Source organism: Melanostigma gelatinosum (genome assembly GCF_949748355.1).
Source record: "Melanostigma gelatinosum genome assembly, chromosome: 23".
NCBI lineage: Eukaryota > Metazoa > Chordata > Actinopteri > Perciformes > Zoarcidae > Melanostigma > Melanostigma gelatinosum.
Window position 1 is genome coordinate 7,625,629 of NC_136656.1, and position 26,941 is coordinate 7,652,569.

The 26,941-nt window shown below is 42.0% G+C and overlaps 1 protein-coding gene across 3 annotated transcripts in view; it reads left to right on the forward strand.

Annotated features, from left to right (window-relative positions):
• Positions 1 to 22,357, forward strand: part of LOC306796356 (glucosidase 2 subunit beta-like) — a 74,250-nt gene extending 51,893 nt beyond the window's left edge. For 2 of the 3 annotated variants that reach the window (XM_079295233.1, XM_079295234.1), the window contains 4 exons: positions 1,004 to 1,093; positions 9,832 to 9,903; positions 18,998 to 19,097; positions 21,356 to 22,357. In XM_079295233.1, the coding sequence (XP_079151359.1) occupies positions 1,004 to 1,093; positions 9,832 to 9,903; positions 18,998 to 19,097; positions 21,356 to 21,493 (400 nt within the window). In that variant the 3' untranslated portion in view covers positions 21,494 to 22,357. The remainder of the gene's footprint in view (positions 1 to 1,003; positions 1,094 to 9,831; positions 9,904 to 18,997; positions 19,098 to 21,355) is intronic. The other variant, XM_079295235.1, reaches the window with a different exon arrangement.
• The last annotated feature ends 4,584 nt before the right edge of the window (positions 22,358 to 26,941 follow it).

The window sequence follows — 26,941 nt, forward strand, 5'->3', positions numbered from 1 at the left end:
TCTAAAGACAGACATGGCACAAATTACTGCGTTGAATGCTGCAATTATTTTTGCATTATTGTTAAGAAAAGGAATTGCTGTCACAACAAATTAGCTACGCCCGTATATTTCCATCGAGAAAAATTGGGTGAGGTTGCCTGTGACGTGCTTTTCGTCCCTCTCGGATGTTTTCTCAGAGCTCCGAGCCAGCCAGCAATGGATGATAAGTAGCTACTGTGGCCCTTAGGCCTGCGAACTGTTCATTACAGTAGGCGGAGAGGAGAGCCAGCCACAGACCAAAAGGTCAAGATTCTTCCCCCCTTAAAGAAATAAAGAAATGGCAACCCGCGTTGCTTTTCTGACCCCTTATGGGCCTGGATGGGCCTGGAAAGATCACCACCCTACCGTATCAACCTAAAGCGAAACAATCACCCACTCCAAACATTTGTTAACCCCATTCGCAGTTCTGGGCTATGAATATGGAAATAAGGGCCTGTGTGCCGTTAGAGATAGGGCTCAGTTCCCTTGTTAGCGATTAGTGGAGAAAAGCAGCCCTCACCAGCTCAGATAATTGGAGACGCTGCATAGAAATGGCCTTTAAAGGGCCACCTCATCAACACACGATTCAAGAAGTCACTAAAAGCAGCAAGGAAAATAAAGCTACGTCGTCAGCACAGTTAGGAGTCATCTAGACGTTATTAGAGCCTCTTGTCAGAGACTTGGAACAAATGACCTACATCCAATAACAATTGTTCCTCTCGTAAGGAAGGAGGGGAACGTGTGCTGCAGATTTTGTACTTAACCAATTACAAAACTTATTTTTAGGCATACCTGTCCTTTTATAGTACCTGAAGCTATTTGCTTAAAACTAGTGTAATTTAAGGCTTTTGAGTGCCATGTTTTCAGATGCAACTGTTTAATTGCTTACAATTTTCGCATCAGTAATAACTGAATTCTATAATTCAAAAAAAAATCCAGCCTAATGTGTGCTGGTGGTCTAATGTGTTGTTTTTGGTTTTCCTAGTGATCTCCGGAAAAAGCTGGCCATCGACTATGGACCCGATTGGGAGTTTCTGTTTTTGAACAGCCAGTGCTACAAGCTGAAAGTATATGAGTAAGTAGTGACATTGCTTTTCATTGCTTTTTTGATTCCTATGCTTCTTTTAATCTGGCATTAGTGTGGAAACTCGTCCGAAAACGTGTGGTGGTGTACAAAACCCGCTGTCGTCATAATATCGTATTACAAAAACACACTGACAGAGAAATACAATTTCATGATTCTGACAAACTTCTCATGAACCGTCAACGTCATGTTCACTCTCACAGAAGACGCATTTCTTGTGCAACACAATGCCCTGCAGTAAACATAAAAACAAACAAAGAATCATTGCGAAATCAATATTTTAACCAGAGGCTGGATCTTATTTAGATTTGAGCTGTGCTAAAAATAAATGTAATCTGGAGCAAACATGAACCGTCAGCAAAGATCTACCGTTTTAAAGTTGATCATTTGTGAGCAGGAGAAAGTCGAGCAGCTAAATCAACTTAATTTAATCAACAGAATGAGCTTCTTTTACTCTCTCCTGCTGCATCCCTGTGGCCCCTGCTGGGGTAGAATCTGTTCTCCTCAGGAATACTTGCCAGCTGGAGCTTTGCAAGCCCGTGGGTGGTTGCAGCTTTGAAAGAAAGTGATCTGAGATCTGCACTGCAAATACACTTTTCAGATATTCTTGGGAAATCTGTGGTTTTCCCGTGCCCTTGTACACCAGTTTGCTGAGTTTGCCATTTAGGAGGCAAAAATCTGAAAAGGGAAGTTGCAGTTCTTGTATAAGAAAAAAAATCCAGCTGTTTATTTAGACGGTATTGCATAACAATGTGTGAGAATGGAAGGCTTGACTGGGGGGGGGGAATAATATTAACTGTATGCTTGCAAAGCATTAACTGTACCAAACCAAAATATTAAGATGTAAATAACGTACTCGTGCAAGTTGTATCCGATTGTCACACCCTCAGCCTTTTGCACAGAAACCCATGCTGTACTTATGTACATGCTTTTTGTACCGCCGCCTATTTGGTATCATCCGATAGGCCGCCTTCAAATGACTGAAGAGCACAATATCCGCTAGCAGCTACTTGGTTGAAGGTCCTTTGACCTCTCAGCAATGTCAGCTTTGACCCCCCCTGCCCCCCCCCCCCTTTTAATCCTTGCTGTGCGCCTTGAACTGTGATCCTGAAAAGATCTGACATTGACAGACACATAAACCAACAGCTTTCTATAACACTCCCTCCCATGTCCTCGAGGAGCGAACTAGCAGGGCTACAGTTCCTCTCCCATGATGGAAAAAGAATCACGCACTTCTTTCTCCAGCCGCTTGATCATCGCTTGAAACCATCTTACAATCGCCCTCCCTGATGTTTTAGATCCCTCACGTTTGATTTAGTTGCTCCCTCTTTTTTTTTTTTTTGACTGGCAGCCAGTATGGTAGAGCCTGTAGCCATAAAAGTTTGCCGAGTTGAAATGCTTGTCTATCTTTTGTAAATAAAAGCTGTACTGCTGCTGGGTGTGGCAAACAAAAGGTTCAAAATGCTGCCATTTGAGGATCATTTCTATACATGTGTACTGCAGGCCAAACCTGCTGTTGAAGCGCACTTCCAAAAATTCACCCATTTAAAAATCCACATATATTCCCCCATGAAATGGTCTTTCGGGTGCTGGTGGACCGTTGTCACTTGTGGGGGGAATTTAAAACGCAGGCTTCTGCAAGTGAATCAGAAATAGCCTCGGCAATTCAGTCAACACAGCATGAAGGAAGACGCCCCATAATGAGTTCTCAGAGGCGGAGTCCCTACCTACAGCAGAGTCTAATATTCCTCTTGTGGATTTGTTGACACTCCTCAAAGCAACTTAAATCGCGGGGCCCGTGATTTATGCAAGACTGTCAGGTCAGATTGACTCAGCCTCCGCTCTCGTGTCATTAGAAAGTACAGCACTTCAGTGAGTCATGCCCGCCACTGTGGTTCGGCTTTGACAGAGAAGAGGGGTAACGCAGCACAAGTGACACTTCCAACTGTCTGCGGAACATCACATGGCCCGAGCGGTGCACTGGGTTCTTCTGGGGAAGAGAGAGAGACGCCATCCGGGTAACCTAGAGGGAGCTGTTTCCGATTCAATAGAAACCACTGCAAGGGGGTGTGGAGTCTGTCTGCTGACTGTCAGGAGTGCGAAATGAAGAGTAATGTTTGGTAGATTTCACAGCGGCTTTTAATTTAATGTAATTTAACAGACATTCAAGGCCTTTTGCTGTTAGAGAGTTGATGTTCCGCCAGAAAGGCAAACCAGACTGCAGCTAACTACAGAGAAATGCATGCAGGCACGCGGATGAAAACCTTGTTTCTTAAGGGTACAGAGAGGCAGAGGGCCTTGTTAATCATCATTGGAATGTTGTTGAAACGAGTGGCTGTGAACGAGATGTTTACGCAGGTCCGTGCCTTTAGAGGATCGGCACTGTGTCACACTCGGCAGCTCTCAAATTATGATCGATGTGGCACAGACACTGTTGTTACATTAAAGCGTGCCATTTAGCATGACTCTTAATGAGCTGCTCATGCAATTAATTCACTTCAAAGGGTCACGTTTGGTCATATGTCAGGAACGGAAAGATTGCGTTTACCTGCTTTAAGATCTGTTTTTAGAGTTCTAAGTACCCTGGTTTTTAAGAACTAGGAACGTTTGTAGTTCATAGAACAGCGTTTTGAGTTGGTTTTTTTACACTCCTATTGGTTCCTAAAAACAAATAAACCCAACAATTGATGGTTGCCGTTATATTCGTGCAGAGGTGTGTGCGTGTATGAGGCGCAGCTAAGTTTGGAGAAGACTTGGTCCTCCTAATTCTTTTCCCGGATGCCATGATGATGAGGAGCGCAGTCAGTTTACCTTCCTGTTGAATCACCGCCCTCGCGCAGTTGTGATTCAACAAAGACCTTGGCAGTCCAGATACTGGTCCTTTCCCGTTCGTATCCGAAGGCACGTGGAGATTCTGCCCAATCCACAGCAGGGGCTGCCATCTGAAGTAGCAGGAGTTTTTCCGTTGGTTCAGTAGACCTGTGGGTTGGCAGTGAGCGCGTGTGCGTCTGGCGGGGTCATAAAAGCATCACGTCTCATCGGTCTTTGTTGTGCTGCCAACTTTCTAGCTCGAGAAATGGGCATGAGCAGAGTATCTGTGGGTTGGTTGTGTTGAAACAGTCTGGGTCAACCTTTCAGAGATTTGTTTTGTTTGTCACTGCACACCAGGACTTCCTGTTTCTCATTCCGTTTGAGATGATTTAGAGCCAAGTTAATCATCTTTATTGTGTTAAAGACTTTTCTCTATTTTGCTGGTATTGCACCAGCTCAAGTAATATTTTCCATTGATTGTTGTTGCACAGGCATACAACCTTACTCACAGAGTACATAACCCTTCAAAACACCAAACATAGCCACTAAAACATGAGATGCACTTATACTTAATTTCCTCTGCATGGAGGAAACCACAAACAGACTGATGGGTATCCTACTGTCACCATGTGCGTGATTCATGTGGGTATTCAGCTGTCAATGTGCAAATTATGGACACTTATCCTTGAGGAGCAGAAAAAGATTCCCCGTCGTTCCTTTTCATTCGGAGAACTGTAGCCTACTCGTGTTGTACCCGGTAGCATGTAAGACGGAACAAATGTTTGTGCAAGATGAAGTATGGCTCATAGCGTGAGGAGTATTATGTGACGCTTGACAATGTAAACCATTAAGTTAGAAAGCAATATAACTCACAAGAGACTATAGAGAGAATAATAAATAAATGTTCTTTGTCACACAAAAAAGCGACGTATCATATTCTCATCTTCTAAAGAGAGAAAATAGTTTGCAGGGACTTTATCTGTGGTTGTTGAAACCACTTGTTTCAGCTCTATTCCCCTCTCTGTTAATACATTAATAATACGATTATCAATAGATATTAATAATAAAAGGGAACCAACATTTAGTAAGTACTGTAGCTCAACACTATTGAGTAATTAATAATAATTAGTGATACCTAAGGGCACCAGCCCTGTTAACAAAATGAAAATGATAGCCAATCGATGTTGTCTCATTAAGTATATTAAAGTATTTGGAACTCTGGTTAGCAACTAGAAAAGGCAATTTGGTTGAAAGCCCCATGAGTGCATTCTGTAGACATTTGAAAGACCCATTACTTACCCCTTATCATATCTCCCATAAGCCTCAGTCGTAACCTATTTAGAGAACAAAATAGCAGCAATGATAATGTAACATCTTGAGAGATGGCCGGGAGAATGCAGCTTTAAATGATCTGCCAGAGGCTATTTGCCTCATTGCCCTTAGTGATGGCTCTAAAAAATAAATAAGCTTCAAGTTTGGCTTGTTTTGTTTCCTTTTTTTTCGCATATAAATTGAGCCATCTCTTTGAAAGGCTCTTTCGCTCTGCGTCACCATTATTTTTCCCCTGAGTAGTTTGTGTGGTAAAGGGGGGTCTCTGCTATGCATTCGCCTTACCTTTCCATGTTGTTTCACAGAAGATATCTTATGCACCGACTCTCAGCTCTGCATAAAGAATGCCAAAGCCAAAATATGATAAGCTGTCAAGAAAAGTGATCCTCCACCACCTACGAGCACTTCACAGCAATTTATATAGACTCATTTGTGGTCTTCCATGTGGAAAATGAAGGCAAACTGGAAAATGGCCTCCTTTGAGTACGTCTTCGATGAACTGGCGTTGGGTCTCTGTGCTGCCAGCAAAACTCTCCTCTCGATTACCAAGCGAAAGGAACCGCGTTGACCTAATCTAACAATGGTCATGATGATTTTTTTAAAAGTCGTGGAAATGTAATTGTTCAATCTTCCTAATATTCGTTACCCTAACGAAATTGGATTGCATAATTGCGCCTGAGGCCTGATGAGCTGACCATTTGGGTGCAAAAGGTAAAGCTCTCACTGTCGGAGAGAGATCCAAACTATGCAGAACTCCTTAAAACTAATAAAAGTACGGTAACTACATTTACAATACAGTAGTTTTAAGTCATTAGAATTGCAACGGAATATTCTCTGGCTGTAATATAAAAAATACAGCAGGGTATGGTTATTAATCATACTGTAAGTTCATAGCCAGTTGGATTTAAATAGGCCTATACTGCATGTAAAGACCATCTGGAGAGAAACTACATGCCTTTGTGAAAGTGTTATTAACACTTGCTGCAAAGGAGTAACGTGATTTTATTTGTTCTTTCCAAACAAATCTTTCTTTTAAGCAAGTTGTTTTTGTGTGTTTGTGTGTTTACTGCAACACACAACATTACTGCAACATTCCACCTTTTAACACATTTTGATTAAAGGCATTTGAGATGCATCACCACTGAGTCATCCATTTTTCATAAAAAACATACAGTATATTGAAAGCACACACTTGCTCATGCTGATGTCATTAATATTCACAGTAAAATAAAATCAAAACAAGCCAACATTAAACTAGTGAAGACACAAGCACAATAAAATATGTTTGACTGAAACAGAAAAAAACACCATCAGTCGGCTGCTTATGTGTTCAGTCAGGGAATTCCCAATTCCAGGTGTTTATTTAAATATTACTCAGTATGTTAAGGTATGCAGTGTGCAATTTACAGTAATAATGCAATCCAGAATAGTGTGAACTTTATATTGTTTAGATTAGACAGCATTAGTCACTTATAGGGCTGGTATTGTGCCCAGCTGTAACCTGTAACAAGGACGCGGTTGCATCTGTAGAGCTGCATCAACGACACTTCAGCAAGGTGTAGACCTGTTGACACGGCTTAAAGCTGGTTCTGCTGGTTTCAAGGACAGACTGGTGCTACACAAACACTGCAGCATTAACAAGCAGGGCAGAAGATTCTCTATTGATTCAAGTTGTGCGAAAAACTGGGGACTTACTCGGTGCGTCTGCTCCACAAAGTTGAGCGGCACTTCTACGGGTGACGATAGATGTGACATCGCAACCTCACGGAAGTCCTGACTGTTCGTTTAAAAGGCAGTTCCTGAATTAGCCGTGTGCGCATTTCTCCGTGGATTGAGCATTTTGATGAGGCTCGAGGTCATCGTTTAAGACACGTCCTACAATTTTGACAAAAACAAAATTAAACTCACGAAGCTTTCTTTTGTTTTTGCAGCCCGCACCGGCCAGGGGTCAGTTAAGAGTAGTGAGTGACGAGGCAATCGATGGCAGTATAAAACAGGCAATAAAAGGTGTTTTGAGAAAGTGTGAGTCACCGCAACCACGAGACGTCCTTGAGCATGCAGCCGACATAAACAACAGGCCAACATAAAATATAATGCAGCTTGCTGCAGCAGAATGCGAGATTAGCTGTGGATGGACACAGAGGTGCACACTCACTCACGGACGCACGCACACAAGATCGATCGCATGATCCCACTGGCAGAGATAATAATGCGAGTCTTGAAATATCAACAACATGAAGATTACTGAATGAAGCTAGCTAGATTATGACCTTTCATGCAATGTTGGCACTCTTACAGAAACGTGTGCTACTTTTGAATCGATGAACATTGTTGGTTTTCCTCAAAGTTTGCTGTTAAACAATTAGCCGCGTCACTTTATATTGCCGAGCCACCTTTGAACGCTGCCATGCCAGCCGAGTGTACACAGTGTTACCTGTAAACCAATTAGCTGGTGTTGGCGTTGCTGCAGTTTGCAGTGTCACCATCGGTGAACTCCACCCATGGCGTCACAGAGCAGTCTAGTGGGAGAAGGGCTTAATTGCTGTTGCTCTCCCTCTCTTGAGTGGATCTCAGTAGACTCAGTAATAAATATACTTGTCTTTTTATCCCCTCTATGACCTCGTGAGTAGCAGTCGGATGCCTGTGTCAGATTAACAGTGGGCTGTGAAATCCAACAGTAAATAGGGTTTGGGCTTTCTTGCAATCTGTTATAATAACATTGGACACAGCAAAAACAATAGCTGACATCAGTGAGATAGAGAAAAGTTTGGGACAAAAAAACCAAGAGTCAGACTATCATAAAGAGTTTGAACAAAATTACAGCTGAGTTTTCCTCCCTTTACTCAATGATATATTATAGTGTACATTAGAAAACGCAAAGACTTGCACGCTGCCTTATTGCTATCATTTGTCTAACTTAAGTAGCTTTAATTAGGAGGTAGCGAACTGAACCTGCAGTCCGATCCAGTGAAGCATGGAGTACCGCCTGAGGGGCTAAGTGGTTGCATCCAACATGTTTATTCCGTAACAATGTACCTTCCGGTCTCAGTCTTTGACGATGACGGATCAAACGTGGGGTACAGAAAGACTCGCCATTGGTTCAGGACCCAAATGGGAGGATCGCTGTTGTCATTTTATGATCATAGCCTTCCAATTGTCAAAGATTTGATCGGTGACCCACCAAGTTGTATCTATTCCTCTGTGTTATCCTTTGCATCCTCCGCCCAGTGTCCCCCTTTCTGCACATTCGACAGTATTTAAGTAACAATAGCAGTCACCGAACTATTTACACAACTTAATATTCATTAAACAATTAAAAACTGTCATCTGTCATATTCGCGACTTGTTGAGTTGGTGATTCACGCCGATTCCCTTCCCACTCTCTTTTGCACACTTTGATTTCTTTTCATCACTCTGCCTTCGTCTTTCATCCGTCTTTGTTCTCCCGGCTATTTTCTAACCTTATATTTTCTATCGCCGTCAGTGTCGTCTCTGCAAAGCCTTTTGGATATTTCCTTCTCACACTGTGCTCATTTGCTCAGGACAGACGGGCACAGTTTGTATAAATGTGCCCGTTTTGACCTTTCTGCCGTGTCCCATTTATGTATCGCAGGCGGCAGAATGTGAAGTGTCTCGGAAGACAGGCTGCTAATCAACCTGCACCTCCGTTTGTGCGTTGGTTCTCTGCATTTCTAATGTTTTTTTTTTTTATATATACCCAGCGACACATTCTCTGTGTTGCCATGCTTGCTTTTGTTTTCTCACAAGCTGCCACGTGGAGGCGAGCATCCAAGGTTGGATCTCAGTGCCCTCACTCAGAAATAGCCTCGTTTTTAGTTTTTTAGTTTTAATATTTACTCAGTATGGGAGACTATTGCCTCACTTTATATGGAATTTGATTGCATATCTAAAGGTCCTGGTTGAGAAATTGTTTCACACCTGTTGAAGTAGGTTACCAAAGTTGTTTCGCCCCCCAAAGAACAGAGGTTTTGATAAAAAAAGTTGCAGGCAGTAAAACCAAGAAGCTGAACATTTTTTCACAGTTCTTTTGAGTTGAGAGGCACTAATTATTTGTGGGTTTGTCACTACACTACTAGTGATACATTTCACATTACATTTAGTGTTTTGGTCCATTGTTGATATAAAAATATAGCATGGAGCAGCTTTAGTATAATTCGATAGCATTTTCAACATTAATTGCTTGTATCTGGTTAAAGAATTATCAAATGTTCCGAGTTTGACATTTTGAAAACACAAAATGAACCTGTGTACTTTGTAATGGCGACATTGTTTCTGAATGACCTCAAATGTCGTTGGTATTTCTGTTGTGTACTTTGGTACTAACTTATACTCCCATAACCACAATTATGGGTCGGCCTTACAAATAAACCAAATAAATAACTATAATAATAAAAAACGTAATATCGGCCAATCATTTTGGCAAAAAATGCATCTTTTTATAAGTTTAGTTTTTCGTCAAAACCAGCATAGAAGATAAAAATTTAGTAGGAAAAGTATAACCTTCGTAAACTAAACTTGCGTGCCCGTTTATTGAATGTGGATGTTGCGTTTTCTTTTCCCCTCTGCAGGTATACCTATACCCTGTGCCCATTCAACCAAGTCACACAAAAGAGCACCGCAGGAACAGAGGTCTCATTAGGGTAAGTACCTCAGCCAACTCTTTAGTCTCCATCGATAAAATCCCAAACAATGACCAGCGCCCGTATCTGGTCCTTATATTTTACAAATGCAATACCTAATACGAGGGACACTTTATCCAAAGAGGTTAACAACATTGTGAGTGCATTGTGTGCTGTGACATTTAGTCTACAGCAGAACACATTCACGCAGTTCAGGCTTTTTTTTCAAAACCAGCTTTAGAAATCCGACATTTGTTGTCCTTGGTCTTTAAACACACGATATGCTAGTTGGATAACTTCACATGACAGCGTTTTTTCATTTAATAAATCCTGAAATAAATCCCACTGCACTCCTTTAATCATTGTCTCAGTGCTCATACAAAGTCAATATTTGCGCTATTGATTTTTTTTAAATTGTTATTCAATCTCTGTTAGGCTTCATATGACCTTTTAATCAATCGCTAACAGATCTCTATTATAGTTTTAATACCTTTTGATCAATGACAAACAGCGGACAGGTTTCATACACTGCGGGGTTTTTATTTCCTCAGCCTCGAAGGGTTTCAATTTCATCTCAAGGATTATACTCTGGCCCCTTGGGATTGGCTGTTTGTGTGTATCAAAATGCCTACGTGCTATGAAAGATGCGACTCTGTCACAAAATGTGCTTTTTTAGTTTTTTATTCTTCCATACCCAAGATTGTAAGTGAAGTTGTTCTAAACAATCAGCAGAAACACGACCTAGTATAGCTTTCTTGGGATCTTGATCATTTAGCATAAAACTAAGTTTTTCTCTTCTTTAAATGTTATAGTTGAAGCGATAATTATGGGATGTCACCTCGCTGTCCTCATTAGCCTTATCGGTCAATGATCTGACACTTTCATAGGGTGCAATTACAGAAACCATTCCATCAACATTGAAACCTCTGTGGAGCAAAAGCTTTTATGAATCGCTGCAACTCCTCCCCAAAGATGACGACTCGATCGAAATGCTGTTTTGGTTCTAGCGGGTCTTTGCAAACAGACAATCTTGAGGCTTAAATGTCCACAGAAATGTGGGACAACGTGTCAAAACATTTGTTCTTTGAGATGTGATGCGTTGTACTTGTCTTCTTTTAGCAGTTGAAGTGAGGCCTTAAAGATAATTAATTAGCAATTATCCCTTTCTGCACATGTAGTTTTGCTTTCAAACGGCAAATTAAGTGGAATCTAAAGCAGAGCTGTGTATTATTTTTTATTTTTTTGCACCGCCACCTCCCACACTACCCACTCACTTGTGGAGCGGAAAGTGCAATGCTTCACCATGTTTTTTTTAGCGCAGGAAAGAGGCAGAACAGAATGCTAACTGAGTAATGTGACCCCAGCTCTTCTGCCTGCCTGTCACTCATGATGGTATGGAAGGGCAGAAGGACCAAACAGAACCAGTGGTCAAACACATCTCCGACTCATGTGAATTGGTCCCTCTGTTTGGAACGATATCGCTGCCAAACAGAGCCTGAGGGAATGATTTCAAGTATATAAACTGTATATGTTTTCCAAATGAAATGTTTTAGATAACACAGGCCATGTTCTTTTCCTTCGAGAGGCTTGGAGGATGTTAGATTTTTTCCTTTACCTCAACACGATAATGGAAGAATAATGCTGGTTTGTGTTTGACCACATGCAGACAAAAACACCTCCTTGGTATTTCCTGGGTGTAGCACTATATGATGTACTACACTGTTTCCAGAGAGTTTGTCGTGAAGGTATATGTGGAATGGTGTTAGGGAAGAAGGGGGAGGGGGCGAGGTACATGAATCATGGCTTGCGCGCTGGGAATAAAGTTCATTTTTTATCGAGACAGACCTCGCAGGATATGGCTGGGCCTCCTGATATCAATCTGCATGGAGGCATCCTCCTTCTCCCCAGAGGGGGTGAGGGGGGGGGCACTTTGATTTAAACGGCAGCATTTATCACGCCTGCTCCAGCATTCTAAAGGACGGCCATGGGAGAGGGGAAGGAGAAACGGCATTAACATGTGTGGCGGTGTGGAGCTGCGGCGATGACGTTGCCAACACTCGCACGGACCAATCGGGCGAGTTTGGTCTCGTTGTGCGACGTTGCTGCAGTGTTATTGGGTGGTGGTTGCTGCTGAATATTGATTAAGACTCATAGCGAGCGCTCAGTTTGAAGTGTCAACGCTCATAAAAGTTGAAGTTGTTCCCTTAGCCCTAACCTTCCTTCATGCTTGGTTTTGCAGCATAGCCGGCGTTAGACCATTAACTTTACAAATGTTCTTGAGAAACAATAAATCAGCCCGGCAACACTTCCCTTTTGTAACTGCATGCTCTTATAGTACGGCCACACACATAGCCATAAAGATTTTCATACTGCATGCTCCCAATTATCTGTGAATGTAGATATTATACAACTCATATTCACTTCCTGAATTGCAATCTCAGTCTCAGTCTCAGTTTTCCATTTGGCTTTTCTGCCTTTTGCTCTCAGCAGCTCAACCGCTTCCCGAAATGGCTATCGTAACAATAACATCAGCCACGATAATGATAATAGAGTAGAAGAAAATGCTTGCATTGCGACAAACACCATCCCACTGTGACAGCGTCGTCCATCTTCATAATGTCCCCGCTAACCCCCTCCCTTCCCCAGGCAGACACGGCGGGTACAATGACGAGAGGGCAAACAAAAGGTTTACTAAATGCACGCCACCTGAAAAGACAAATATATACACAAACACATGGCGTGCTCTGTTTACCGTCTTGTGTTTGTTTGAGCTTGTTTAACATGGTGTTGACTTAACTCTTTGTTGGGGGGGAAGAAACAACACGCGTATGCTGTACATGCAAAGAATACATTGATCTGCTTTCACTTGGCCTGTCGCATTCATTTCCCACAAGCCTCCGTGGTATTGATGTGTTTCTCTGCAACATCACCATTGGAGTGTGCGTACTAGCAGTGATGGTAAATAATGATGTGTTGAAGCTCATAATGTTTGTTGTCTGTCAGGTTTCGATTCAACTTGGTCGTCATTTCTGAGGCCTCCGGTTGTTGTGGATGTGGTTGGTGAGGGTCTTCTTGAGGCCGCTGTTGAAGATTTGTTGTTGTCTAGCAGCTTTGCACGTATGCATGTTGCTTTGAAGAAGACTATTACGTCGTCTAAATTGATAACAAGCACATGCCAACTCAAATATCACAGGAAATCCAGTCAAAAAAAGTAATCAAATTGTGACAATAGTTGGATTTAAACTAATATATGTCATTATTACCGATATCGTGATAGAAGATTTTGGTAAATACAGGTTCTTGCTTAGAGTAGAATATAAATGCGACTCATGTGTAGACTCAAGCGGTTAGCTTAGTTCACCACCGAGACTGGAAGCAGGAGGAAACAGCCACTCTTTTCAAAATTAAAAAAAAGAAGTTTTATCTCATTTGTTTAATCGGTAAAAACAACAATTTGTGGTAACAAGGAGTTACGTGCCACACTATTGTTTTTTGGCCAAGGCGCAGTCATTTCCAGTCTTTTTTTTTTTTTTCTAATTTAATCTCGGATAACACCCTCCGGTTCCTCGCTCTGAACTTAATCTTCCCATCTAACTGCAAGAAAATGAATTCGTGAACAGCCCAAGATGTTTAGATATTCTGTTAAAGCACTCAGCGTCGCATCTCTTACAGTTGATACTGCTCATTTTGTTTGTTTCAGCCTAATCATTCACTTTAAGTACTTGCTCTTTGAACTCAATTTTTTTTATCCTTGCTGTCCTGAATGTTTGGGGGAAAATTATGCTTTACACTTGCCAATTGAAACAAATATTTATGTTGCCCCTTTTTCAAGGTTGGCTTAGTACAAACACATCAGCTGCAATGACGTGGAAGAGTCTGGACTCGGACAATAACAAGAAGATTCATCTCAGAAACCTTCATTCTGTATATTAAGCCAAATATGTAAATCGTAGATAGGATACTGGATGCAACTTAATTCTCAATGCTTTTAGATGAAGCATCTTCCTCTGAGGAGACGGAGGAGGGTGGGCTGATTTAAATGTAGCTGCGGACGAGGAAAGGATCGGTTGAAAGGTCTTCCCAGGAGTTTTTGTTTTTCGGGACTCCAGGGAAATCAGGAGGCTGCGATGTCGGGGTTCACGGGGTCGGCGCGTGTCGCCCCGCAAAAGTTCAAGGAGCTCGGCCCTCCACTGTGCCGGGGTCAAACTGCTCTGCGTTCGTCACCATCAAGAGAACACAGGAATACCTAAATTGCGCGGGGCCTGGCGGAGGAGCACGCTGTGTTTTAACGGTACAAGCTTTGAATAGGTCCAACATCCAAAGCTGATAGAAGAGGAATACTAACTCCTAGACACTGCATGGCGGGTATGAATATACAAACCACAAACGATTAGCGTAGGACTTCAAACTGAAGATTTATGACTCAAGATTGTGAAGTTTTAAAACAGGAAACATCCTAGGAAAGTTATAAGCTGTATGAGTATTAAGCAGATGCAGGGGCTGTAGAGGTAGGCGCAGTGCTACTGTGTGACCAAGTCAAGGGAGAACAGAAAGGGGGTTTTGTGAAACCACAACAAAAAAGGCTATTAGTGTCGTCTGTTGCTCCTACAGGTTCACATCGCTCAGTATTCAAACCCACAGGTCTCCCTTGAACCGTAGATTTTCAAACAGAAAAAGCCGTGGAGAAGTAAGGTAGCCTAGCAACATTGAAACCACAGTGAATGACTGTGTATGCCCGCTGCAAAGGAGCCAGGCAGTTGAATTGATAGCACAGAGCAACCCCAGAGAGAGTGGGATACGCTGGCCACCAGGGGAACATACAAATAAGGTTTCGCTGCTTCTAACTGTAGACCTACACATGCTGGTCTGTCTGAGCTCCACGCACAGACATAGCATCGCAATGTTTTCTCTCATCTCATGCCAGGCTCACGTTAAAACCACCGCTGGTGACCGTGTGTTGTTTCGCCTCTTTCGACTTTTTTAGAAACGTCTCCAACGGGGCACTTTGTTGTACAATGACACAGACAATGAACATAATGCAGACACAATTAAAACACGGGAAAAAAGAGACGACAAATGCACCGTACCGTTCTTTTAACCTACCCCCCCACGCCTACCCCCCCCCCCCCCCCACGCCCAAGAGAGGGGATTCTACTCTATGGCAATATGGAAATATGTTCATTTGATCAATAAGGTTACATTTCTTATGAGAGCAGCTGAAAGGCCCATCGTATCTTTTGTTTTTGTTGCTTTAACGGAGTGAAGTTCTGATGGAGAATAGATCTTGTATCTTGTATTGGAATGTTAAGATGAGAGGAGCCTTCCGTGTGTGCCCTCTTGACTTCTTCAGTCGTTTCGGTGGGCAATGCAGTGCAAAAACTAGGGCCACAGACGCTGAAATTATTATTATTCGTACATATTTGACATTTTCATATCATGTACATTTTCATGGTACAATAACTTATGTAAGAATGTGATGGCTGTGCTAGTGTACTTACATTATAGACGCGTTATCTCGCTATTCTGATTTAATTTGTAATCAAACTAAATGTGAAAGCAAGCAAGCACAGCACATTTCCATTCATATTCTTGTTTTAGTAAATTGATTAATTGCTTTGTTTGTTGCTTGGTGGATCCCTTTTTTTTTTAATGTGCCCACTTAACAAGTGGAGTGATGCTCTCTTCCATGTGTTCATATCAAAGGCGGTCCCATCCCTGAATTGTTTTGATGGGCATTTGCTGTTTTGTTTTTATTCTACCATTATTATTTATTTTCATCTTCTCCATAATTATTCGACCTATAGAGGAGTGACTGTTTTACTGGGACGAGCGCACAATTATACATTTAAGTGTTCTACTCAATGCACTCATTTTCAAGCCGTCGAGGTCATTTACTGGAGGGCCATTACTGTCGAGAGGGGCCCCTCTTTACAGCTGCCTAATGCCCAAGTGCCACAGTATTCCAGAGTAGCCGGGCAGATACAGTCATACAACACACTCACTAATAGAGTAAGAGTCATGCCTATACTTGTGTTCATATTTGTGCTTTATGGCCCCTGAATCTAACGGCCCACACGTTATTTGGTAATCAAGGCGACGGGGTAGTGACTCGTGTGTGTCTGAGGAGAGGGTTGAAGGAGTGGAGGATGGGGGGGGGGTTGACACTGTGAACACCTGATGGCCTTTCTGCTGGGTAGCCATGGCAACATCTAGCCCCAGTCGTTAATGAGGCACAAGTGAGCCGTTAACAGAATACTGATTTGGGTTTGACATCAGCCCTGATTCATATCTGTCGGTAGGTGTTGATGAAATATGCACCCCGAGTTTGTTCATAAGCGCACATAAAAATAGCCTCGGTGTTCTGCTCAAAGCAAAATGTGCTCAGTGTGGATGTTGCTCAATGGTTTTAGAGTAATTATGTTGGTCACTGTACTGTACGTAAGGGAACTGGCAAACATCCATCCACTATGCTGTCTGCAATTTCAATAATTGTTGCAGATTTATTTATACCTCCACACAAACTATAATATGTCATGATATATTTAAATCCTGTTCTGTGCCCCACGATTCAGAGAATCTCTTTGTAGATCGGTCATGTGACGTGAAGGCAAAGCGCTGACTGAGCATGCATGTGCCCTTCTTCACTAGCTCCTATGCGTATGAATTATTTATCGAGGGCACTGGGCACAACTGGTGGTAGGAGGGGTGAGAGGAGCATCATTGACTGGCACCGCGACGATGCCGTCTGTGTTGATCTCAAAGCGCCGCTCTGCCGAGTGGCCTTCCACGAGTGGCAGAGGTTGGCGACGCCCGGCGCTGCTTCACAGAGCCGGCTCCCAAATCTATCTCTCTCTCTCTCTCTCTCTCTCTCTCTCTCTCTCTCGCTCTCTCTCTCTCTCTCTCTCTCTCGCTCTCTCGCTCTCTGTGTTTGTTTCATAAAGCATTAAATTGCATAAAATGAAGATGAACCGGCCTGTGATGTGTTCCTAGCTGCCATGCCTCAGCATTTAAGCATCGGATCCAAAAATGGCTGGTTATAGAGCAATCGCCTCCAAGGGAGAGAACGTACTTAAAATGCAATCGAAAATTAGCAACGTTTTTTTAACCAGGCAGTCGGTGGCAATCGCCACGGTTGTGATTGTGCGAGTGCGCTATTTTAATTGTGTTTTTGTGGACACCGGATGTGATTGAATCACAACTCCATCTGCTATTCTTTGTGTCGATAGCAAGCACACCTCAGTGATTGAAGTTTATCTGTGATGGAAGGAGCCCTCTAGGGCATTAGAGGCCAGACGGATCGAATTAGAACCCAGATATCTATAAATAAGCTTCTCCGGGTTTTAAGCCTTAAAACAAGTATGTGTTCAATATCATCCATCATTAATAATTGAAATGAAGTCTGCACTCCCCTGTCTCCATGTGGTCGGAAATGGATTTTCTACAAAATCCAAGATACAGTTTATACTCTCTCCTGCCAATGTTAGTCTATTTACATCCTCAACTGTTTTCATCCATGTTACCTTATTGGACTTAAAACGCTCTAATCCTGAAAATTTGGACTCAATTGGATGTTTTTCAGAGGTGCAAATGATGAGCTGGTGACATGTAGAATGATCCGCCAATATCAGGTGCAGGTAGTTTATTACAGGGAACGATCTGGCCACATCTCACTGATGCATCGTGTGTAATTGACGGAGCACAGCAGCAGGGCTGACAGAGTAAGAATGGAGATTAAGGAAGGAAGTGAACAAACATGACGCATGAAGTGTGTAAGGGGGGTGGGGGGTACGGCAGACGCATTGACTGTATGAACAAAAAAGGGCGTAGCTGTCTCCGTGAGGTCACCCATGGGTTTCTGATTGTTTGTAAAGCTCAAAGTGGGTGAATCCGTCACCGTCTTGGCAGTGACAACACAGCCTAACTCTTTAAATGGGAACGAGCTAACGGAGAGCGACCTGAGACCACCTTTTTCTCAAAGCGGCCACGCCATCAATCATGCCTTACTTTGGACTTGGGAATCTTCGCTATAGGGCTCAAAACCTTCTTTTGGAGCCAGCCTCAGGTGGCAATTTGAATTGGCACCTCCGCGTTTCCTTCCTTTCTCAGCACCGGAGGTCGCCCCTTGGGCAGACCAAGTCGCTTGAAGGTGTTGTGCGAGGGATCGCTGGTCAACTAGCGGCGAGAGCCAAGAGCATGTCACGTCCTCCGTCTGCCATGGCTGCTTGGCCCCTGACAGCAATCCATTTGAGGGCCTCCTGGTACGAACAGAGTGCTAAAACCCAATCAAACAGCCTGGAAGGAAAAGGCGAGACGCTCTGGGCCCCAGCCAGCGTCCACTTGTGTGAGCACCTCTGACTGAACCAGTTCAGGCGTCTTTAATAATCCATGTGCATCGTGGATGGCACGTTAAAGCTGCAGAGTACAATGCGTTTTATTGTTTGCTCTCTGTTCTGATTATTTAGCATTGCAGACAGAAAAAGCGATCGGACAAGAGATTAATAAAATCATCAGTCTAACTAATGCCTAACAGGATTACAGTATTTGACTCGAATCAAAACTTACCAGCAGCATGACTTCGGTCGGTGCCACCTCAAGGAAGCTTCTGAAGTCCTACAAAAGATCAGAGGAAGTTAGCTGCTGGAAGCATAATCAAATGGCATCTGTCGGTGCTGTGAGCTGTGTTGGACCGTGTCCACTTGCACCCTGCTTTGCTTTGGTTTCAACTCCCCTTGAAATGTTTGGTGAGAATGTAATTAGCTAGCACTGGGCAAGCACAGCCTCGTTTGAGACGCGCTACACTGGGCGTCTGTATTTCTCTTCTCCTTCCCTCGTGTGGTATTATGCACAGAATTTACTCTGACAAAATGCTAATTAATATTTCCCCTCCATTGTTGAAGAGGAGAGGGGGGGCGCATGAGCGCTGGTGCCAGGATCCAAAAGGAGGGCACTGCCAGACCGGCCATCTTGGCAGCTGTCTCTGTTTGCTGTTAATGGATTTTCAATAAGCCAAACCTGTGTTTAGTTTCTGTGCTCAATTTGTCCGGCTTGGCCAATAAACAGAAACTTTCCACATGCACTTTATAAAAAATACTAAAACTGAGCCTTTTTATTCCAGGAGGTGGGGGATGTGGGCAGATGCACCAAAGAACCAGTACAGTCAGATGGTGTACGAGAACGGAGAACCCTGCTGGCAAGGCGGTTCCCGCAGTACTACAGTAAGTACTACTTGTATTTCACAAAAAAACAAGCGATGGTGTGCTCATGTTTTATAGTTTTTCAACCAACCAATCATTAAAGGATACAACATTCAGAGCATTCTATGTGCTGTGTAAAGATATAGTGGCATAATGTCTACCTGAGCAGAGAAGGAAGTCGCTCTCCCTCTGTGTGTTGTTATCTCAGTTTCTCCTTGCTTTGTTGATGTTGCCGCGCCGGCCGTGTGTGGTTTTAGTGCACGTTCGTGCATGTGAGCGTTCCCTACTGTAGCACCCCTCAGGTAAACATTGTTAGCGCCGGTAGCATCGTTAGCTACGAGCTGCTGGCTCAGGTGTAGTGTTGAGAGGCAATGGGAATGCTCCCGATCTCGTTTTATGCACCTCGAACAGTTACCCGACATGGTAAGTGCCTTGCATGCACAAACAGGTTGAATCCAGCATTTAGGACCAGCTACAGTGTGTGTGCAAAACAAGCAAATAAGTACCCAGTTTACCCATTATGCAGAGTTAGCAGCCTCAATGTTGCATGCATTGTCCCAGTAAGTCTCCACGGCATCAATTAGTCGAGCTGTTGACAAACTGTCTTGTCGTAAATTACATCAAACCCTCTTTTCATATAAGCCCAAGACGACTCTGTAGCTACACGGTTTAGAAACCACAGAAACCCAAATATGCTGTAGATAATAACAAACAGACCATGCACTGCTTATTTCCAGAGGGAACGCTAAAGAAAACCAGCCTAACAAAGTACCTCACACCACATTCATCCGGGACAATTTGAAGTCTTGTCGCCCAGTCTGCATATCTCTCATTCTGCACATGTGTACCTCAGTCAATCAGTAAAAGATGTTCAGTCGTCACGGCCTACTCAGCAGCCTGGCAGAAAGACGTTGACTCCGTCAGTCGACATTGGTTTTTGTGGTTAATGTTGCATTCATTCTCCTGCTGCTTCCCCTTCTCTCTATTTTACCAGTATTGACTCATCTTTCAGACACTTTTATGAGATCCATTTACGTTTTTGTGCGAGAATTTGCTCAATTGAAAATGCGTCGCGTTTAATTATGTTATTTTCTGGGGCCGAGCCCCCTCTTTAAATCAGTCCAATAAATGTACGATCTCATAATATCCAGGGGCCCCCTTTGAAAAGACTAAATTAAATTGGATTCCTTTGCTACGACTCCCTAACCGAGTGCAGTTGGCATAAATGAAGTCTCGTCAGAAGTCGACGCTCATTATATTTGAAATGCTGAATGTGGTCTTTGGGTAGTGCTCCCGCTGTCTGCGGTGAAACACACCTCTCTCTCGGTATACTTGAGTCGTGGGACCGGTGATGTGTTGTTTCACTGGTGGATATTGAGGTAAACCAAATTTCAAGCAGCGTGCAGTGTATCTTAAGAGTCTGCAGGGAAGGGCGAACTCTACGGTTCTGATGTACCCATTGTGGGGTCGTTTGTTTTGTTTAGAATTTTTTAACTTTCATGTCTTAAAGGGACATTGTACTGCACCCCATAAGAGAATGGACAAAACATCATGATTTTCCGTCCTTAGTTGTGGCTCAAGCTCTAAAACTACTGTTGTGGAATATTTCCTTCAAAAGTTCAGGAGTGAAATTGGTTTTATCCAAAGTGTTTAACATAAAAACAGAGTCTTGATGAATGATCAAAGTTTCAAAAAGTCAATTTAATGTTTGCAAACAGAGAACACAAACACAAGCACGTATTGCAGTGAAATGTGAAATGCTCTAGAGACGCAGAATCAAAACAAGGTATTTATACCGGCCGGCACAGAGGAGACTGAGGCAGACATGTTGAGTCTAACAAGAAGCAGTTGATTGCAGAAAGAACACGCCGGTCGTTTGTCCTGAATAAGATAGAAAAGTGACCTTTGTACCAGAACAAATATGTCAATGTGTTCAGATGTAACAGCAAATGGTGTGGGAGAAAACCAAGTCACCAGTCGTACCAGCCTGAGACTTTAGTACAATAATACCTGTCTGGTATTACCCTATTCCCTCTGGAATAGGGTAAAATAAGTTTTCCCTTCTACAGTCATGACAGCGCTAATCACTTTTTATTTTTTGCATAAATCTACCATTTGCAGTGAATCCCATTTCTTTAGAAAATGGCTAAAAGAAGAGGCAGGACAGCGTCTTCAATCGGCCTCCGTCGGGAGACGGAGCTGGCATTGCTCTTGACTCGGGCTAACAACGGCTCGTCTCCCTGCACCGCCTCAACTTCTCTTTCTTTGTGCTTTTCTAGGTCACATTGACATGCGGAACAGAGACGGCTTTGCGATCGGTGAAGGAGCCCAGCAAATGCCAGTACATCATGGACTTTCAGACTCCTGTGGCCTGTCAGCTGGTGCCGAAGCAGCGGGGCATACACAGTGAACTGTGACCCCTTCCCTTACTGGCCTAGTCGAGATTAATTTAGCCCCCCTTGGCTAGCTCGCGGTGACAGGCTGGGGTCCTGAGGGTTCCCTCTGACATCTGTGTTGTCAGAACATATATATATATACTTCGAAGCAAGTCTTGGTAAGGTCAGAATCTGATATTCAGTAACACTGCACCTAGACCACTTTAGTTTTCATGAATTGTTACGTAGTTTACACAAGTATTCTTCAAACTGCACTATATTCCTTATATGGGTTACCCATACAAGATTACTATGTAAATAATTGAATAATGTGAAATTAGATCAATTACAAGCCCTAATGACATTGCCACTAATTGAACTGCTGCATCACATAACTGCTTATTCGTGAGCACAAATAAAAGGACTGTGTCCTTCTATCTGATTATTTTATAGTATTGTCTGAGCTAGCTTCACATTGAGCCATTATTATCCAAAAACTATTAAAAACTGAAGTTTATTTTGAGTCAATCGTACACCGCCCTTCTGCTGTAGATATTCACTCCAGCGCCAAACGTGTATTAACCCACAGCTGAAAGTAGTCGCCAACAAAATGCACTATTGTTTGAGTAACTTTTAGTAGAAACACTGTTTTATGCCAGCTGTTTTACGGAATTATTCAGCCTTTTAAAAAAATGTTACCATATAATTGTGACCCGTTATTACAGAATTTTTCTTTTTTTTAATCACCAGAAACAGGGTAAGGAAGTTAAGGAGTATTGAGAAACAAAATAACAGTTTGCTTTGGTCTTTTCAAGGTATTTTCTTGTCTTGTTGACAAAGGGAAAAATACAGAAAGTGAGCCTTTTAATTCAAACACTGTTGTCACATTTCAGTATATCAACAACATTAGAATGTGTAAAGTGACATTGCATCTACTGTAACTGTATCAAAAAGCACAAATAAAACTACTTCATCATAACCTCGTCTGAAGTATGCTTTTACAGTGTTATAACATTTCCTAAACAATCGGACAGTAAAACGTTTTAAAGTGGTTTAAATATTAAGTATAGGGCCTAAAGATTTCTTGGAATTAATGGATAGTCTCACAACACTTTCAATGCATTGTGTGCTGAATGCAACGTCTCTTGATTTCACAAGAGTGTGCCAGCGTGAACAGTCTGCTTCTTACTGTGCATGCTATTTATGGTGTTACGTAACAGCCTGTGTGTGTTTTGCAGCAGGGCTCATTAAGAGGGAGCCAAATCAGCTGTCAGGAATAGGCTACCTGATATATTCTACCCTGCTGGGGCAGCTGGGTGGCCGTTTGCCATGTTAGCAATGCAATAGCCTCAGGCCTTGCAGCTTAGGGGCTGCTGTTTCTTTATTAATATGGCTTCAGCTCCCATCTACACTCTCTATTTTAATGGCAAAACTAACTATTCCCTCCATCTCAATGAAACAGGATATCACTGTACATTTTAATCTCTCCCTCTTTTAATGTTTCAGATGTGCGACGCGTCTCCTAACTCTACCACAGCTGAAAATACTGCTAATCACACACCGTGTCAAGAGCAGCACTCTAATATTGCAGAAGGCATTTGCTGGCATCTGGAGAAAACTTTATATTGCATCATTGCCATATGGTGTAATGGCGTCTCGTAAAGAACTTTTCCTTGGTTTAAAAACCTGCTGTCACAAAGGACCAAATGTGCCAATCTGCAGCACACAGCATAGGCAGGAACCACGTTGGCAGATTGCAATTTGAATGGGCAGTTATGTGGGAAGAAAAAAAGAAAAGCTAGGACTGGGAGTTTCTTTACTGGGGACTGGCCATTGATGTGTCGCAACACATAAAAAAAAAAAAAGAGGGAGTTGTGGGAAGAATTCAGTACATTTGCACATGAAGGGGAAGGGATGGAAAGTCTTTCCAGTTGAGCGTGGGCATATTTGTGTGTTGACTCCAAATTGCTAAAAGGGCCCAGAAGCTTTATATTGCATGAAATCTCCAACTCTCCAACGCTTTGTAGAAACTAGTTCAGGGTACCTGTTATCTAGAGTGGGACAACGAGGCCTTTGCCTGACTGACGCCCACCACAACCCAGCACTTCTTTCACTCTTTTTGGAGATTGTTTTAAGCTCCGTCTTTTGAAGGGAGGCCAGTGATACCTCCAGGGCTGAGAGGGGAAAAAAGTGTGTTTGCGTTGAGTCGGCATGCGACAGTCTCCCTTTACTCTTTTATTTATCAGTGTTAGGGTTGTGAAGATACAGTACATACAGTGTATAGCTTCAGGCCTAAAAATGTGTATCGAGGGAAGTATCGCGATCACTTTGAAGAGTATTGGTATTGCTAATATCAATTTTTTTATTTTCGAGACGCTATACTATGACCGTTTGAGATCTTTTTCGACACGCTATACTATGACCGTTTGAGACTTTTTTCGACATGCTATACGATGACTGTTTGAGACTTTTTTCGACACGCTATACTATGACCGTTTGAGACTTATTTCGACATGCTATACTATGACTGTTTTTGACTTTTTTCGACATGCTATACTATGACTGTTTTCGACATGCTATACTATGACCGTTTGAGACTTTTTTCGACACGCTATACTATGACCGTTTGAGACTTATTTCGACATGCTATACTATGACTGTTTTTGACTTTTTTCGACATGCTATACTATGACTGTTTTCGACATGCTATACTATGACCGTTTGAGACTTTTTTCGACATGCTATACTATGACTGTTTTCGACATGCTATACTATGACCGTTTTCGATATGCTATATTATGACTGTTTTCGACATGCTATACTATGACTGTTTTCGACATGCTATACTATGACCGTTTGAGACTTTTTTCGACATGCTATACTATGACTGTTTTCGACATGCTATACTATGACTGTTTTTGACTTATTTCGACATGCTATACTATGACTTTTTTCGACATGCTATACTATGACTGTTTTCGACATGCTATACTATGACTGTTTTCGACATGCTATACTATGACTGTTTTCGACATGCTATACTATGACTGTTTTCGACATGCTATACTATGACCGTTTGAGACTTTTTTCGACATGCTATACTATGACTGTTTTCGACATGCTATACTATGACCGTTTGAGACTTTTTTCGACATGCTATACTATGACTGTTTTTGACTTTTTTCGACATGCTATACTATGACTGTTTTCGACATGCTATACTATGACCGTTTGAGACTTTTTTCGACATGCTATACTATGACTGTTTTCGACATGCTATACTATGACCGTTTTCGATATGCTATATTATGACTGTTTTCGACATGCTATACTATGACTGTTTTCGACATGCTATACTATGACCGTTTGAGACTTTTTTCGACATGCTATACTATGACTGTTTTCGACATGCTATACTATGACTGTTTTTGACTTTTTTCGACATGCTATACTATGACTGTTTTCGACATGCTATACTATGACTGTTTGAGAGTTATTTCGACACGCTATACTATGACCGTTTGACACTTTTTTCGACATGCTATACTATGACTATTTTCGACATGCTATACTATGACCGTTTGACACTTTTTTCGACATGCTATACTATGACCGTTTGAGACTTTTCGACATGCTATACTATGACTGTTTTTGACTTTTTTCGACATGCTATACTATGACTGTTTTCGACATGCTATACTATGACCGTTTGAGACTTTTTTCGACATGCTATACTATGACTGTTTTCGACATGCTATACTATGACCGTTTGAGACTTTTTTCGACATGCTATACTATGACTGTTTTTGACTTTTTTCGACATGCTATACTATGACTTATTTCGACATGCTATACTATGACTTTTTTCGACATGCTATACTATGACTGTTTTCGACATGCTATACTATGACTGTTTTCGACATGCTATACTATGACTGTTTTCGACATGCTATACTATGACCGTTTGAGACTTTTTTCGACATGCTATACTATGACTGTTTTCGACATGCTATACTATGACCGTTTGAGACTTTTTTCGACATGCTATACTATGACTGTTTTTGACTTTTTTCGACATGCTATACTATGACTGTTTTCGACATGCTATACTATGACTGTTTGAGAGTTATTTCGACACGCTATACTATGACCGTTTGACACTTTTTTCGACATGCTATACTATGACTATTTTCGACATGCTATACTATGACCGTTTGAGACTTTTTTCGACATGCTATACTATGACTGTTTTCGACATGCTATACTATGACCGTTTGAGACTTTTTTCGACATGCTATACTATGACTGTTTTTGACTTTTTTCGACATGCTATACTATGACTGTTTTCGACATGCTATACTATGACCATTTGAGACTTTTTTCGACACGCTATACTATGACTGTTTTTGACTTATTTCGATATGCTATACTATGACTGTTTTCGACACGCTATACTGTGACTTATTTCGACACGCAATACTATGACCGTTTGAGACTTTTTTCGACATGCTATACTATGACCGTTTTCGACACGCTATACTATGACCGTTTTCGACATGCTATACTATGACCGTTTGAGACTTTTTTCGACATGCTATACTATGACTGTTTTTGACTTTTTTCGACATGCTATACTATGACTGTTTTCGACATGCTATACTATGACCGTTTGAGACTTTTTTCGACATGCTATACTATGACTGTTTTCGACATGCTATACTATGACCGTTTGAGACTGTTTTCGATATGCTATACTATGACTGTTTTCGACATGCTATACTATGACCGTTTGAGACTTTTTTCGACATGCTATACTATGACCGTTTGAGACTTTTTTCGACATGCTATACTATGACCGTTTGAGACTTTTTTCGACATGCTATACTATGACCGTTTTCGACATGCTATACTATGACCGTTTGAGACTTTTTTCGACATGCTATACTGTGACCGTTTGAGACTTTTTTCGACATGCTATACTATGACTGTTTTTGACTTTTTTCGACATGCTATACTATGACTGTTTTCGACATGCTATACTATGACCGTTTGAGACTTTTTTCGACATGCTATACTATGACTGTTTTCGACATGCTATACTATGACCGTTTGAGACTTTTTTCGACATGCTATACTATGACTGTTTTCGACATGCTATACTATGACCGTTTGAGACTTTTTTCGACATGCTATACTATGACCGTTTGAGACTTTTTTCGACATGCTATACTATGACTGTTTTTGACTTTTTTCGACATGCTATACTATGACTGTTTTCGACATGCTATACTATGACCGTTTGAGACTTTTTTCGACATGCTATACTATGACTGTTTTCGACATGCTATACTATGACCGTTTTCGACACGCTATACTATGACTGTTTTCGACATGCTATACTATGACCGTTTGAGACTTTTTTCGACATGCTATACTATGACCGTTTTCGACACGCTATACTATGACCGTTTTCGACATGCTATACTATGA